Source organism: Lipotes vexillifer, unplaced genomic scaffold, assembly GCF_000442215.2.
Source record: "Lipotes vexillifer unplaced genomic scaffold, Lipotes_vexillifer_v1.1 scaffold668, whole genome shotgun sequence".
Taxonomy (NCBI): domain Eukaryota; kingdom Metazoa; phylum Chordata; class Mammalia; order Artiodactyla; family Lipotidae; genus Lipotes; species Lipotes vexillifer.
In genome coordinates, this window is record NW_006785319.1 from 170,836 (window position 1) to 188,622 (window position 17,787).

The window sequence follows — 17,787 nt, forward strand, 5'->3', positions numbered from 1 at the left end:
GGGGCATGAACACGTCCCCTGCGTCGGCAGGTGGACTCTCAACCACTGCGCCACCAGGGAAGCCTGACAATTTTTTTTGAAGTCTCATTATTTCTATCATTCATCTAGTTGATTCTAAAAATCTGTAACAGTGGTCCACAGATCCCTGGGGCCCCCAAGACACTTTTTGGTTAGGTCAAGATATTTTCACGATAATATTAAGACCTTAGTACCTTTTTACTATATTGATCTTTAATCTGATGGCACAAAAGCAAAGGTGGGTAAAATCGCTGGTGCCTTAGGGCAAAGCAAGGTAAGGGCACCAGCAGGCTCCTGTGATGGTGATACCCCTCACCCTGCCACAGCCAGCGTAAAGCCAATGCTGCTTACACTGCATGTCCTGGATGGAGGAGTGAGTCTTCCTTGGGGAGGGTTTATAATTTTTCCTCAATCTCAGCCCTGAGTACATGCTTCAGCGTCCTGTGAGACAGGTGGGAGGCATGCAGAAAGGGTTTCTGTTCCCACCGAGGACGGCGGTCATCTCGAGGATGAACACCATGCGCCCGAGCTCCTGAACCCGCCGAGTCCCTCACAGAACGCCGCTGCACTTGAAGGGACCTGCAGACAAACCGAGGCCAGTCAGGCTTGAGGATTTGGCATTTCCTCAAACACAGATGAAGGAAGCCTCTCCCTTCAAGGAAAACAACTGACATCATTCGTTGCCGATGATAAAGCTTGAACATTCAAGCAAAACTTAGACTCTTGGAATTATGACAGCATCCCAGGAGTTGAAGACTTTTCTGATGAGATTGATGATGACATTAACACGTGAGGCTTTGTTGTGCTTACCTTACAATGAAACTGTCAGTATTTGGAAGATCTGCATTGCTCAGGAAACCGGTATTTTCCAGATGGCCAACACATGATGCTACAACATCACGTAAGAGCAGAAGGCCCGTCTAAGGGCGAGACCGACTAACAACAGGGTAGGGAAGGGTCTTCTGAGGGATTCAGATTCTACGTGGCAACTACTTTAAAAAAACCACCACTTGTGTTTTGGTGTAGTATCAACGAAGAATATCTACAACTATCTGAAAAGGAGATTAGATTGAAAGCACTCCTTTTTCCAATTACAAGTCTGTGCAAGGCCAGATTTTCTTCATCCAAGACAGCGTATGGGCACAGACTGAACACAGAATTCAGCAATCTACAAACCAGACATTCAAGGCACTGGAAAAAATCCAGGGCAATTCTACTCTTTCAGACTTTTTGGGGGGAAAATTTAGTTATTTTTCATAAAATATGTTAACATGTAATAGGTTTTTCTTCTTATTATTATTTGAATTTAAAACTTCTGTTTTAATTTCAGTATGGTAAATTGTGATAGATATACAGCCCATATAAAAAAACCTTAATAATTTGGGGCTATCGATAATTTTTAAGCAGGTAAAGGGGACCTGACCAAGAAGGTGAAGAATTGCTGGTCTATAGGCTATGAGCAGGCCAAGCTGTTAAACAGGTGGACTGTTACATGTTTTACTTTCACATAATTCATTCTGATATTTGCTGATATGTAACTAAAACATCAATTTCTACAACGACCCAGATAAGTACGGTACAAAATTATCTTCAGAGGTCAAGAATATAAGCATTATCAATATTTTTCTTGTTACTTAGAATAATTTCACTCACAGGTATTAGTAATTCTCCCGATTAGAAGGAAAGGGAATGGAAATAAGGGATAATTCAAGGGAATGGCTTGAATAACTTAGAATAAAGCTCAGAGAAACATGCACCAAATTCTGAAAGTGTCATCAGTGGCCCCCACTGACTGAAAGGTGGACGAGGTAAAGGGCAGGATAGGGCCTTTTTACAGTGGGATGACGCGCGGCTATCTCCATTCCACCCCCAGTGTTTGTCATATTAAGAGAGAGAGAGAGAGAAAGAGACCCATGTATCCAGGAATGATTACTGAAACACCACTGATAATGTTCAGATGTTCTGTCATGATGTAGCCTGAGACCCATCACAAAACCCTCACTGCTAATACCTAACTTCATTTTACCTTTATTTATTTGGCGGTTCAACCGATCTGTGCCTGCTGTCCCCACAATGTTCTAAGTCCCATCTCTGTTCTTTCCACTGTGTTACACACCCTCCACCCCTGCTTGGCACCTCTGGTCAACGTTACCTTGACTGGCCCCTTAGAGCAGTGGGGATTATTAACCAGGGGGGGATTCTGCCCTACAGGGCCATGTGGCAAAGTCTGGAGACACTCTGGGCTGTCACAGTTAAAGACAGGGAGGGGCGGTGTGTGCCACAGGCATCGGTTGGGTGGGCACAGTCCAGAGATGAGGCTGACAGAGACTGTCAGTAGTGCCGAGACGGAGAAAACCCGGCTTAGAAGCAGGAAAGGATCCTGCAGTAATGACATATAAGGCCTCTGCCTTTTACCTTTTTCTAACTTTGTGTTCTCCTCTTTCAAACAGTTAATGTGATGCATATACTGTAATACCCACCTCCACCCCCGACCCTGCCACCCCGGGCCACTGGTTTAGCGTCACCGACAAGGCAAGGTGGTGTGGAAGCTCGAACTGGGATCCCGCCGCCCCAGTCTTCTAGTTAAGGTGACTTTATCTGCTTCTGAGCCTCAGTTCCATCCTCTACAAATATATAGAAAAAAAAAAAAAATAACGCTGTTTCCGCACAGTTATGAGGATGGGAGACAGTGTCTCAGACAACGGAGCACACTGCCAGACATACAGCAGGCGCTCAACAAGTGGACAAGGGTGCTGTCGACCCCCACGGGCACTAACTGAGCACCCCTGTCTTTACCAGCCGCTGCAACGCAGAGGTACGGAACGGAGAAGCGGCATTGCGGCGACAGCTCGTCATCTGGGAGTAAAAGACGGGCTTGGACCTCAGGTAAGGCGACCGAGAAACATCCCCACCGCTTGAACAAGTGTAAATGAGCGCCCCGGGGCTGGAGCCTGGAGTCCTGCGGTCACGGCACCGTCCCAGCCTGCGCTCGGCCCCAGCCGAGGCAGCCAGACCCCAACCGAGGTGGCTTCATCCTCTGCTCAGGACAGACCCTTCGCGGTGTGCCTTGAATAAGAGCACCCGATGCTACTTTCCTGCTCAGCCGGCGTTCACACGGCCCGGAAGGACAGCCGGTAGGAAGGAGTTTGCGGGCTTCCCGGAGGCCCGTCCTGCTCCCCGCTCTCCCAGGAGAAGCCCCAGCAGGCCTGCACCGAGCGCGTCCGCCGCTGGGGGGAGCGCCTGCCTCGCGAGACGCGACGCGACGCAAGCGCGGGGCGGTCCCGTCTTTCGCGGGAGACCCCCCCCACCTCCGGCGTCTGCGGGGACCGTGGCGCATCCCCAGGGTCTTAGGAACCTGGAGTTCATCAGGTGCTCAGATCTGTCTCCGGAGCCCTTCTTCCCGGCTCTGGCTTGCTCGCTGGGACTTGCCTTTCTACAGTAGGTGCGGGTGTTTTGCTTCTGATTGAAACGGCAGTGCTCATTCTACAGTGAGTTACTGGGTTATTCAAAAATGAGTATCCTCCACATTGGCTACGTTTGGGACAGTGGACGCTCCCCTGGGACTCCATGAAGAGGAACGCAAAACCGTGGCCATTTCCCAGTGATGAACTAAAAGATATTACTGAATGTGAACTGTGTTTTTATATCATTTTAACTCATGTAATTAGCTTTTGTTCCTCTTATATGTTGCAAGGATGACAAAAGAGCAATTCTGTTTGTGATACTAAGTGCATTTTTAACATATTTGGCTTCAAGTGAGCAAAGGTGATGGACTTACTGGCAAGTGTACCCAGGGAGTCATAAAAGTTATTCCTGTTGCTCCTCCCCCACGCCCTGCTTGAGAGGAAACAGTGCTGCTGACCCGCCTCACAGCTCTCCCCAGGGACCTTCCCCGCCCAGAGGGGGAGCTGTCAGAACTGCCCCCCTGCACCGCAGGCCCCCACGACGGCTGTTCTTTTGCTCTCTGGACAGCCCCTGCCTGACTGGTCCCACCTCACCTACACCCACTCACATGGCTGGCCTTCTCTCCTGGAGCCTGATCAGTAAAAATGCCTACGTACTCGCCCCGGGCCCAGCTGGTGGTTGCTGGTACTGTGCTTCCAGAACAAACGGTTGGTTTATGCGTGGCCTAAAAATAGCCAGCTTCAGGTAGATGATGCCTCTTAAGTGTGGGCAGCACCTCACTGGGTGCTTGGCTTTGACTCACTGCAATAGGGGCACTTCTGCTGCAATGCCATACACATTTTTTCCCCTGAAAGGCCTTCTGTTTTGTAAAATCATGCAGAATGAAAGAGAAAGAAAAAAGAAGAAAATAAGAAAGGAAGGGAAGAAGGAAGGAATGGAAGAAGGAAGGAAGTGGACTTAAAGGAACAACAGGGCTAGGACCAGACCACTGGAAACCCAGGGCGCATGGGGACCAGGGCCCTAAGGAAACCAAAGTCAATCAGTTAAAATCGCTACCAACGTGCAGTTTCATTACAGCCCATCCCTTGCATCCGCGCAGCCTTGAAGCCCAGGGGCTCATCTTCTCCTTGTGCAGGTCCTGGGAGATTATTCTCTTCTAGCGCAGGGCAGCGATACCAGAACTAAAAGGTGATCCAGGGCAGCCTTTCTCCTCTATCATGTTCCACTTGGCTTCTCGGGGACCCCTGGGGTCCACGCCGCCCAGCACAGTGCAGCGCCGGTGTCCTGAGGCCCTCACCCCGTTCCTGGCGCTAGAGAGAAAGACTTTCTTCTCCGGATCTTCATAAATACACTGTCCTGGCGGCCACTTTAACTGTGGGACACCTTGCCGGCCCACCTCCAAACATCACCACGCAGGAGGAAATGGAGGACCCCCAGGACCACTTCCCTGTTTACCAAACACCCGAGGGCCCTACGCACAGGGGACACAGCGAGGGACCAGGCTGAATCTGACGGTCCGGTGGCCGAAGCACCGGGGGTCGTGCCAGCCTCCGGGTGGAAGGGCCAGTGCCTGACGTCCACCGGGCACTGTGGCAGTTCAGACGCTCCCTGCTGAGCGATTGATGACTTTTTAGCAGAGGATAATGACCAAACACTCTGAAACGACTGTCAGCTCCAAATCTCAGATGCTCTAGTAGGAAAGGGTACCAAAACCCCCGCTTCATCTCCATGTCAGAGCTCTGGATGGGTGGGAAACTCACCCTGGAGAGAAAGAAAGAGTCAAGGTCTCCCTGACACTGTCACTGGGGTGGGATGTAACGAGGTACCTCGCGGTGCCTCCATGCACACAGCTAGCCTCCAGGGACTTACTGTAAACTCCCGGTTGGGGGTGGAGAGCTGTGCAAAAACAAATCAAGCACCCAGGGTTATACTTTTACCAGGCAAACACTGTCCTTTTGTAACGTGGTGGGTGGGGTGGGTGGGGTGTGTGGGGAGATGAAGATATGTTCGTGGGAGGGACCTCAGTGACCACACGGGGTCTCGGCAGTACAGAACGTCCCCCCTGGGGACGGGCGCCACCCCTGCAGGCTGCTGAGGAGGGGGGTTCAAGGTTGCTGCTACCCTGCTAACGGTGGCCCGGAGCAGCCGATGACCTCCATGTCCAGTTTCTGGAGGCACCCCTCTAAACTGCTGTGTGAACTGGGGTGACCTAAGTTACCCCAATAGCTCCAGTAACTCCCATTTGGCTAAATAAGTCTCCTGTGGTCAGCTAGGACCTTGAACAAAAATCGGCTGTGCCCCCATCATTGAGAAAATCCCAAAGTGCAGTGTGTGTGTGTGTGTGTGTGTGTGTGAGTGTGTGTGTGTGCGGTGTGTGTTTTCAGACGTGTATGTTTAGAAGAGAGAGAAGAAAAGAAACTAAGTATCAGAACACAATTTATTCTTAAAGTTCATGTGGAAAACCTCTGAACTCAAAAAAAGTGGCTCCCAAGAGTAAAAACTATCAGGCCAGTTAGAAAGCAATACTTTTTGGATGTAAAAGCAGCAGCCATGTCCACTGTGGGTCACCTGAAACCAATTTCAAATGTGCTTCCTGCAGATTAGCTCTACTGCTGCCAAACTGCAGTCTGAAAAATGAGACGTGCTTTGGGTAATCCAAGAGAGGAAAGGAGTGCATGTCAATGGTCGTGACCCGTGTCGTTTGGATGGCGTCGTACAGAACCAGCGCTCATTGTGCTAACAGAAACTAGGACGCAGCACTGAAGTTCATGTGCACATACGTGATTCACATACACGTGTGTCCATGATTTATAGACAATTCTAATAATTTGTTTTAACCTCTTACGAGCAGCTCCTTACACTTAGTCAGTGTTAATTGAAACCCATGGGTCACAATGTATAGGAACTGAAATTAGAAAAGAACCCTATAGCCTATTTTGAAAATAGAAACTATTTGATAAATTATATTACTGTATTCTACACAAAGGTATCAAAGAGAACCCTTAACACAGATGGAGAATGAAAAAAGCTCACAACCATAACTACCTTAAATAAAGTTAAATATCAGTATTTTGGTATCAGGTAAGAAGAGAATTACCTAGTGTATAAGGCAGGAATGTCAGTGTATAGTATCTTTAAAAAACCACCTCAGTTTCTCACAGACAAGCTTAACAAAGTTATTAACAATCATATTAACATTTGCATAGCTCTTAGAGGTTTTGAAGCACTTTAACATCTATTATTTCGCTCTGTCAATAGAAATGCAATAGGAGTGTAGGCAGGAGGAAAGGTTAAACAGTAGAAGCAGATGAATTTGTTCAACAAGTCAAGATACTTATTAATTCATTTGTTTGAAACAAAATAGCTTGGATTATATACCCCTGCTTGTCTGCCTTCTTGGGCAGAAAAAGGGCAAGAATAATTTCCACATATTTGCATCCGCCGTTAGTTCACAGTAAAGGAAATAAAATCCTACGCTTTATTAGAAGAAAACCTAACGTAACCACAAACAGCACTTCCCACAAATGGGCTCGGCCTCCTGCGGGGCTCAGCACGGGGTCGCCCGAGGCCCAGGTCTGGGGCACAGGTGCTCTGGGCAGAGCAGCTTGTTCTGATCCTGCCCCCTCCTTGGTCAGTGGTGGTCTTCTCCCTGTTTCTGAGCTTCAAAGCCTTGTACTCATGTCTGATTCCTCCTTCCCCTCCATCAGCTGCCAGCGCCTCCTGTTCTAACTCTTGTTCTCCCCCCGAGTCTCCTTCGTCTGGTTCTGGGGCCTTCACTCAGGTTCCTACTGTGATGCTACGGACCCTCTACCAGGTCAGGCCCCCACCCCCCGCCCGCTCCGGACACCCCAGCAGCCTGACACTCCTCAAGTTCTCTCGGTACCCCTTCAGTGGGTCTTCCCTGCACTGCATTCAGGGCAGACTATGAAGAGCGGCACTGGGGGCCTGCAAACGCCACCCTCTCTGTCCTACCAGCTGTGTCTCTATGTCTCTGCAGTCACTGCCCCATCCACGTAAGCCACGGCACCGGATTTCCTCCCGGTCCACGCCTACCGTCCTGCCCTCTACACCTGTAACCTCCTCCTGGGAAACCTCATCGACGGGCCCGTCCTAGTACTCACCCCGTAAATCCTTTCCTGACTTCCCTGTAACTCAGCGCGGCCCCCCCTCCTTCCTCAGGCTCTTACGTCGCGGTAACCTTTCCCTTCTCCCCAGGGGTAGATGGCGAGCCCCTTGAAGGCAGGGACCGTACTTTCTTATTGCTGCATCCCTGACGGGCTAGCACAGTGCCTCGTTTATTGGAGAGACTCCATCGCCGCTGAACTGTGCAGAAAATCATGTATGTTTTTTAATAGAAAACAAGCGTGAAGGCAGGTGAGATCATTCTTGGCTCAAGCCTTTAGAAAAGAAGGAGGCCTCCAGTTCCCTCCAAACACTGTTACTCACCCTCCTAATGAGCGATCAACAGCCAGTAAATGACTCAGCCAGGGGATGTGATTCAAAGCTGCAACAGACGTGAGCCTGAGTCACCCTGGCAGCTGGGCAGTTCTGTCCTGCTTTTCATCCGAAAAGCTGGAGGGAACGGCCACAAGAATGAGTGAGTGAACCAGGGGCAGATGTTGTAACTGGACAAACAGCTCAAAGCTGGGTTTCCAAGCGTGGCAGGTGGCTCATTATGTGTGACAGAGGCAAGAGAGCAGGCTAATCAGGCCTAGATCCCACAGCTGCAGAGATTCAAGCCCTGTGCAGTATGTTCTCCGTGGGGACCGAGCATGAGGGAGGGCGTGTGCGTTGAGGTGGGCCTGTGGGATGTTTTCACTTTGCTGGTAGAGCAGAAAAGTGCTAATATGCACATCAGATACTACGTGAAAATTAGCAGCGCTTTATTTGCTGTTGACCTTTTTATTTTGGCGAAAACTCTTAAGATTGACCACGTTCTAAATTATGAATAACTCAACTTAGAAATTATTTACGAGTCTACACTGAATTTTACAGTGTTCAAACAGGAAAGAAGCCTATCCCATTTTTTTTTAAAAAGGGTGAGAAAGAATCAAATTTAAAAAATAATCTGGATTCAGTTAAAAAATCTTCTGGGAGTATGTTTGCATATTTTGAGTATAAACTAAAGTTTTCTCACTAGCATAAAATTTTAGAAAGGGGTTTAGGATCATTTGCTAAGATAGCCTCAGTCCTTTTATCTGACTGGGGACACGATCCTTGTAGGAACATGCAATAATCTTATTTCTAAGCGCTGCTCCAATTATGCCAGAGAAAAGAACAAAGAAATGATCAGCCTATGGAAAGGCATGGCAGGAGGAAGGAAGGAAGATTAGAGGAAAGAAGAAAAGAAGGAAGGTGACGGGTTGGGGAGGAATGCAGTTAGGAAAGACAGCGAAAGGCAGGAAGAAAGACGACCGTAGGAGAGCAAGCCCCAGAGAGATGGGACCTTCAGAGGCACCTGGCGTGTCTGAAATCATCAAAGGGGATGAAGGCTTTGCCATCAAGGGAGGTGCGAGGAGATGCAAGATGATGCAGACACGGCGGTGTGGGGGGAATCCACATTTTCCAAAAAGCAACAGAGGACCTCAAAGCTGCATTCAAGGTTAGACAAACTGTGATCTGAAGAAAGTGCCACAGCAGTTGAAAAAGAAACAGCCACTAAAACCCCAGGCGTGTGGTACGACTTTTAGTCTATTATGTCCTTTAATCCCAATGCCAATCCAGGGGGTAGGCATTGGTAGGCCCACATGATGGATCAGGTAACTGATAGGGAGGGTAAGGAGCTGGTCTGAGATCTCGTGTCTGGTAATGGAGCCAAGGTCTGATCCCAGCGGACTCCTTCATTCACTCCTTCATTCACTCATTCATTCACTCTCTCAACAGATGTTCACCACTGGGCAGGGCCAAGCTCCTGGGTGTCACTTACTGGAAGTAGCTGGTGAAGAAAACAGACAAATTCCTTGCTCTCAGGACCTTATCATCTAGTAAGAAAGACAGTCAATAGCTAAATTAACCAATGTCTAATTATAAAATTTGAGAGACACTAGGAATGAAACGGCCAGAGAGGAGTAATGGAAAATAAAGCAGGCCAGAGAGTCTGACGGAGCCTGAGGGTTGGGAAGGGGCCACAGAGGAAGGAAAAAGCCCACAGAGGTGAGGGAGCTGGGGCGGGGGGGGGGAAACGTGCAAACGCCCCCCGCGGGAGAAGGCGCGTGGCCAGAGCAAGGTGGGCAGGCCCGGAACGTTTGATTCTAGGTGCTCTGGAAAGGCAGAGAATGATGTTAGCCGGGCTAGGTGTGAACGGGCAGGAGGCGCTGGCGGGGTTCTAGGAGAGATGACAGTGGCGTGGCCGTGGCTGGTGACAGGGGAGGTGGAAGGGTGGACTGAAGACGGAGCGTGGTGGCAGGAAGAAGAGGCCTGGGGGACAGAAGGGATGTGAGGGGCGCAGGAGGGGGAGCCACCGAGGACCACGCTAGTCCTGGGCGCTGCCCTGCCGTGTATGCATGTATGCCTTTGACCTTCTTGGCATGTTTCTTTCTTCCTTTTTTTAAATTATAGTTGATTTACAATGTTTCAGGTGTACAGCAAAGTGATTCACTCACTTATGTACACATATATATGTACACATGGATATATCTATTCTTTTTCAGATTCTCTTCCATTATAGGTTATTTCAAGATACTGAGTATAGTTCCCTGTGCTATACATTAGGTCCTTGTTGGTTTTCTATTGATATTCTACATCTTAGCACATTTCTTATACCGAAGAATGAGCTAGATTTTAAACTGATTTTCAAACTGGTGTTTTACATGTGTATCTTTTATAAGTAATTCATGTGCTAAAATCTCCGTTTCCACACTGAGCTCACCCTGGGATGGCCACCCTGCCCTGGTCCACACTGTCCAGGAAGGGATGGGGCAGAGCAGGGACAAGGCCTTTCTAACCGGGCCACCTGGGGTAGGACCACAGCTCTGCCATCTCGCTGGGCAGATACAGAGGAGTCACAGCGCTAAGCCTCAGACTTCACATTCACACATGGCAACTCTCTCACAGTTTGCTTGTGAGAATCAAATAAGATCACTTGCAGGAAGTCCTGGCCTGTAGCAGGAAGTCAGTGTTAGACTCTCCCCTTCCTTTCCTTCCCCATCACGGTGAGAAGGCCATCGAGAGGTCCTCCGAGAACCGCCCCCGTGACAGACGCACGGTCTGAGACTGTCTCGGGTAACTGGGATGCACTCCAGGGAGGACCGCAGATCCCGTTTGGGCGCCTGAAGTGTCCATGCACGGCAATTCTCGCTCTATAACAACAACCTCAGCCCCTGCCTAGGGGGGCTGCCAGATAAAATACAGGATGCACAGTTAAATTTGGATTTCAGATAAACCACAAGTATTTTTAATGTATAAGTATATTCCGAACACTATTTGGGACATACTTATACTAAACATTTTCCATTGTTTAACTGAAAGTAAATTTGACTGAGCATCTGCTTTTTTTTTTTCTTTCTAAATACGGCAAATCTGCGACCAGGCAAATCTCTACATTGATCAGGAATAACTGCTCCCACACTCTCCCTTCACAGTCCCCCGAGATGCTCCAATTCTTCTCTGTACTAGAGGTTATGTCCCTCACCACCCTGGTTCTCTGCTGCTTCTCTTTCTTTCTTCTCTGCATATTTCATGCACCCCCCCTCTCACTCCTATCAAATCAATATAGGAAGGTCCAAAGTCTCTGGAGTAGCCCTCTGGTAGGTCCAGAATTGGACTGCAGGGTCATAAAGGATGCTGCTGTGGGGACCGTGTGTGTGCGTGCGCCTGCTGTGTTCACTTCCTAAAACGAGGACTGTGTTAACCAAGCATCACAGGGAATACATCTGGAAAGTTTTCCAGTAGCAGTGAATTAAACTTGCATCCACACAATGGAAGCTAATGGAAGCTGCTTAGACCCTCTGAGGAGAATCAGTTACTGAACAAACTGAAAGAGAAAAAGCTTTGAGTTCATTCAATAATCACCATTATCAAAAGTCAAGAGTTGGAAACCCTTTGTTTTAAATCACACTACATGAAAAGCACTTGAACGTGAGGGCTACGGTTTCATCTGTCTGAAGGCGCCTTTTATTTATACAGTACATACTCGGGAGCTTCCATTCCCAGTTTCAGTGCTGAGGGTAAGAACGGAAGAAGGCAAACAACCAGTTAGTTCCAGAAGCATCCCGAGCAGCATTCCTGTTTACCGTCCCACAGCAAGACAAGGAGCTTGGTCCAGAAGGAGAAACAACGCACCAATGTCTGTTATTCACACATTGTCAGGTGAACTTAAAGCACCTCCTATCAATAGTTACTTCACAGCCTGGTACAAGCTCGTTTTCTCTCTGTGGACTGGGAACAGAAAGTTCAGATCGGTGCCCATCCGGGGACAACACTTTGAGCAGCAGTGGTAGAGGAGACCCCAGAATTTTACACGCCACACCCTCAGTAAAATAACGCAAATGGGGAGATCTCCCCCTTCTGGCCACTTCGTGGACCAAAGACCCTCTTACTCCCTTTCAGTGAAGGCACAAATATGTTTTGCACTCTAACCATCTAAGTAAGTCTAGGTATCTATGGAAACGCGCGCCCAGGTCAGAAAGGGGAGGGGTTGTGCTTACTCTTCTTGTCGTAAGTCACTGACGCTGCGGTCCAGGGAGATCATGTCACTCGCCACCATGTTAAATCCAAACTCTTTAATGCTGGCTTGAACTGCATGTTTGAATTCTGGTCCCAAAACCAACGGCTTGGCTTTCTCTCCAGGGCCACCAACCACTCCGTGAGGCTCGGGCTCTTTGGGTTCAAAGTTACCGAGGACCCCTGGGCGGAGCACAGGATCACGGTACGTGAAAGTCTGAGGCTTAAATGTGAGATACTGCCTCTGCATTATGTCTTTCTGGTTATCTCCTCCAGCATGGCGCTCTTGTTCATGTTTGGCCTTGTTTTTTCTTCTAATAGACTCTAAGTCCACTTCTACTCCTTCAACATGAGGCCAGGGCACCACGGGTTTGAATCTGTCATCCCCAGGAGCTAGTCCATTGCCCCCTCGGTCAGGCATGGGGTTATTAACAGCTCTGTCTTCCTACACAAAAGGGAGGGGGATATACAGTGAGTACATGAAGGCAACCACAACAGAGTTTATGACACCAATTTTCATGTTTTCAAAATAGCTGAGGCAACAATCAAATGGTCTGAAATATGAAACAGAAGCAGGCCATGAATCAGGGCCCCCATTAGAAGGTACCTTTCCCAGGGGGAACCAAGAAGAGACTATTTCCTTGCCTAACCGTTCCAAAACAAAGGGGTGGATGCATTTTTTTACTTCTCCCCTTATAAACACGACTCTCTATCAAAGACCCCTTAATAAAGCATATTGTTGTTTTCTTTCTTTTTCCCTAATTTTTTGGCTGCGCTGTGCAGCATGTTGGATCTTACTTAGTTCCCCCACCAGGGATCGAACCCATGGCCCTTGCAGTTGGAATCACGGAGTCTTAACCACTAGACCACCAGGGAAGTCCCAAAGCACACTGTCACAGGTCAGAGCAATGAGGTTCTAGGACCTGTGACTAAAGCAGGCACTTAACAGGTCCTGTTGTACAGTGTGGTTTTCCCAGTTATCTGGTGTACGAGGAATATGATGTTTTGTCGGTCACACAGCCACATGGTGGCAGTGCTGTTAGGCATCACCCACCCCGAGGCTGGCTTCGTGCTCCAAATGCCAGAGGAACAGGGCTGGGATATGCACTCAACAGCCCCCATTAGGTATTTCCTGCTCAGTGAAAGTTTAGCTGAGTTCCAAAGTATTAAAAAAAAAAAAAAAAAAAGCTCTAGTGACTGTAACCGAGTCAGCTGGGGCTTTTAAACCACACCCAGTACCTAAATTGGCCACGTTCCAGAGGCATCCCAAGGAAACACAAACACTGTGTTGTACAGGTATTTTGGGAGGGGTGTCTCCCTTTCCTCACCCCCTGCACAGATCTTCCCGTCAGAGGTCCTGAGTGCAGGGTGTCCCTGGTGGCGTAGTGGTTGAGAGTCGGCCTGCCAATGCAGGGGACACGGGTTCGAGCCCTGACCCAGGAAGATCCCACATGCCGGGGAGCAACGAAGCCTGTGCGCCGCAACTACTGAGCCCACGTGCCACGACTACTGAGCCTGCGCTCCAGAGCCTGAGAGCCACAACTACCGAAGTGTGCCGCAACTACTGAGCCCACGGGCCACAACTACTGAGCCTGCACGCCACAACTACCGAAGCCCGTGCGCCTAGAGCCCGTGCTCCGCAACTACAGAAACCACCGTAATGAGAAGCCTGCGCACGGCAACGAAGAGTAGACCCCGCCTGCTGAAACTAGAGAAAGCCCATGCACAGCAACAAAGACCCAACGCAGCCAAAAATAAATAAATAAATAAATAAACATTAAAAAAAAAAAAAAGAAATCCTGAGTGCTTTTGTTTCTGGGGTGTCACATGTGAAGTTTTTCCTGAATCCATGCACAGAGCCTTGTTTCTCAACAAGCAACAAGCAACACCTCCGTGGCTTTAAGTGTACCAATGTCTGCATCCCACCCCTCAGACACTGTGATTTAATTGGTTGGGGCATCAGAATTTTAAAAGCTCCCCAGGTGATTTCAATATGCATCAGGCTTGAGCTCCTCTGGCTTAAAGGGAGCATCTCCAGCTATAACCAGCGGAAGTCGCTAGAGAATGTGTGCAGCTGGGCTGGGGCGAGGTGAAGAGGTCAGAACCAGAACCGCAGACGGCCGGCTGGTCTGCCGCCCCCCTCACGCCAAGATCCCCTGGTTCCTTAAGAGATTCATGAAAGAATTAGTATCCCCCTCCCACTGACATGTTTCTACAGTGTTAGAGCTGTCTTGAAAAATGAAGTTAAAAACTTTAAAGAGTACAGAAGGCTCCATGTGTGATGCTGATATGCAGGTTGCTGTCTACCAGTAGTTTATCTAGAGACAAAGGTCTCTTTGGAAAGTCAGCTAATTCAAATGTGAATTTCGTCGATGTTGAAGTTTTGGTAACGGCTAGCTAAGGATTGACTTGAGAGAGTTCAAAAAGGAATTTAACAGGTTTATCTCTTTGTTTAGGTAACACTAATAAGCATGTGATACAAAACTCAAAGGATCGCAAAGGGCATACAGTGAAAGGCAAGTTTTCCTACCTTCCCTTCCACAGAGGTGCTCACAGCCAGCACTTCCTTGTGAATCTTCCTAGAGATATTACATGCAGGTATGAACATACATGTGTATGTATGACAAGAATTTTTTTCTGAACGTGGGACACAGATTTTAATTGACCGATTAATTTTAAAAGGAACCGTTAGACGTTACAACCAGTTCAAAGGTGAATCCAAAGAACAGACAAATATATGAACATCAAGAACACTGCAAAGAATTTACAAATAGAGGCAAAACTGGTAAAACTGGTCAATATCCAGAGAGCAGTGACCAACTGCATTCCACAGTACATGACTGCCATTTCAATGGACAAGACGCCTGTGCATTACTAGCAGTTTTCTATCATTTACAGGATGGTAAAACAGCTCAGAGATAATGAAAGGGTGAGATAACACAGAAGCCGAGTTGGATAATGCACCCCATAATCTTTTTGGTCCATTTCAAAGTTTCTCCACAATTATCCTCCTGCAGCACAAAACTAAACATAAGATGCAGCACTTCACATCTAATGTGATGCCTGTCCAGGTACAGGTGGGTAAGCCTTCTGGATCAGGTTTCTGACCACCGCACACCTGAGTCGAGTAGTAGGGGACGTAGCTGAAGCCTAACCTGTGAGCTCTAAGGGTCAGAGTAGGGCTAGTCTGGAGGCAGGAAGCAGCCTTGCCCGAGATCCGTGTCCCGAAGCACTGAGGGCTCTGGTGGGAATTAACCCATCCTGAGGAGAGGAAGCCAAGCTCGCCTCTGTCACAAAGAGGCAGGTGCGCGGAAGCTGGGGGTGATTCTGGTGATGGGAAAGTGTCCTTTTCTCCACTTATCTCCTGGCTCTTTCCAAAATTATACTATACAACAGCAGTGTTGTAGTAAACAAATTAAAATAGAGAGGTCATTATAAAACTCTCAGACACTGGACTCAAGTCGTTGATGTTGAACAAAGTACCCCACAAAAACGGAGGAAGACATGGTCCCCCCCTTCAGCTTTCCACACCAAGGCTCCAGTGAACCAGTAACGGGGTAGGTAAAGAATGAGGGGAGGGGAAAAGGGACAGAAAAGTACACTGAACAGGTCACCGAAGGTCGACTGAGCATCCTCTGTAGTGCCTAATATTCCACTGGAGGAAAACGGCTTACTAGAAGAATGCACAACATGAGAGCACGTGAAATCAGGTACCCGAATCGTGAGAGACGTGCTGTGGTTTAGGTGCGTGGGGTCTGATGTGAGACTCGCAAGCTTAAACGTTTCTCAAACTCCCCCACCTCAACAAGAGAACGTTTAATGGATTCGAACTTCGTGCTCATCTTCCTCCAAAAATTGTTTTGATCTTCCCTTTGTCTGACCTTTGACTCTTTTTGGCCGCCAGGCTCGTGCGATCTTGTTTCCAGACCAGGGATCGAACCCAGGCCCTCGGCAGTGAGAGCTCAGAGTCCTAACCACTGGACCACCCGGGAGTCCCCTAACCTTTGCTTCTTGGTGTTCTCTGTAGATCTGTTAGGGGCCTGCCTGTCACTCCTACTCACTCTGGCGTCTCCTCTCCCGAGCGAGGTGCAGGTTCATTTGACCTTTCCTACCCCCGTTTCCTCAGCCCACATCTCACTTCTCATCTCCGGGCCCACAGTCAACTGCCTCCTCAACATTTCTGCTTGAATCAACCTGGCACCTAAACTGAAAAGACCCCAGAATGAACTCACCATTCACCCCACATCACACACCCGTTTCCATTACCGTCCTCCCCACCTCGGGGACGGGAGCCACTGCCCACTCGACCGATCAAACACCAATCCTACGTTTCATCCCCAGCCTCTTGTTCTGACAGCCTATCAATCTCTGGCTCCTGTCAATCCTACTGCGTTGTGTAGCTCCTGAGCCCGGTCACTTTCTCCATACCCTCACTGCTGTGAAATAAGATTCGTATTCTACGGCAAGACAAGAAAAATTTCAACACAGAAGTTCTTCTCTGCCCCTTGGCCTCCTCTCTCCCCCACTGTGCGCTGTGTGTCTGCATTATACATCAACCCAACCCCCATCGGCAGAAATACCTGCTCGGCCATCAAGAGCAACGTTCTCCCAGCATCAACAAGACAACTCCTTAAAAGACAACATTCCGTCTTGAGCTTGTAAGGGCTCACGTGACCCACCACGATGCCACTTAGATCTGGATCAAGTAAACTCAATAAGACGGCATTGGATGTACAGCCCTCTGTCTCAAAAAACTTACATACCTGTGCCTTGACTTCTGACAGGCAGAACAGTTCTCAGAGCTTTCTGAGATGCTCTTCCTGGGTTATAATCCTCAAATTTGGCTCAAAAAATTTTTCCCGTTTCTTTCTTAGATTAATTTTTTGCCAACACTGCCAAGGCCACTCTGCCCTCTTAACAGGATGACTAGAATAGGAAGAACAGTGACGACTCCAAACACTGTGTTCTAAGTGCTTCACGCATATTAACCTATTCAATGCCAAGAGTTAGGTTCTGTGATTACCACCCCCATTGCACAGACAGAAAAGCCAACAGAGAAGTGACCTAATGTCGGGATCAGTACAAGGCAAGGCTGGAACGTGCATCCAGGCAGAGCCCGTGCGCCCGAACCGCGGGCATTAGTGCTTCTCCTTCCAACGTGTGCACTCACTGTCTCTCGTCATTACTGTTCTGCACAGTAGCCGGTGTGACTTCCCTGAAATTCGAGTATGAACACGCCCCTTCCCCTGCTTCCAGGCTCCACGCCAGCCCTCTTCCCTCAGGAGAGCAGACACTCTTCCCAGAGCTTTTCTGGCTCCAGCCTGCACTCATCTCTCCACCTCACCCCCTGGGGCAGGAGCAGGAAACACTCCAGGCTTTCTAGACCTCAGGGTCTCTGCTGCAGTTACTCAAGATGCCATTATAGTGCCCAGAGCAGCCAGACAGTACGCAACCGCGTGGGTACAGCTGTGTTCCCACAAAACCTTGTTTACAAAGACAGGCTAATGGGGATGGATTTGCCCCCAATCCCTGCACTAGACTGGAAGTTCCGTGGAAGGGGAGGGACCACGTCCATGGGATGCACCACTGCACCCCAATGCACGCAATCCTAAGTATTTACTGAATAAATGCATGAATCCTACAATATCTGCCTGACTTATGAGAGGGAGTCCGGGAGGGAAAGGGAGAACACGGACAGGGAAA

At 48.7% G+C, this 17,787-nt stretch overlaps 1 protein-coding gene across 1 annotated transcript in view; it reads right to left on the bottom strand.

Annotated features, from left to right (window-relative positions):
- The window catches only part of GALNT7 (polypeptide N-acetylgalactosaminyltransferase 7), a 73,939-nt gene that overhangs the window by 47,888 nt on the left and 8,264 nt on the right, over positions 1–17,787 (bottom strand). The window contains exons 3-4 of the mRNA XM_007457384.1: positions 16,665–16,780; positions 12,069–12,529 (exon numbers count right to left, since the gene is read on the bottom strand). Of these exons, the coding sequence (XP_007457446.1) occupies positions 12,069–12,529; positions 16,665–16,780 (577 nt within the window). The remainder of the gene's footprint in view (positions 1–12,068; positions 12,530–16,664; positions 16,781–17,787) is intronic.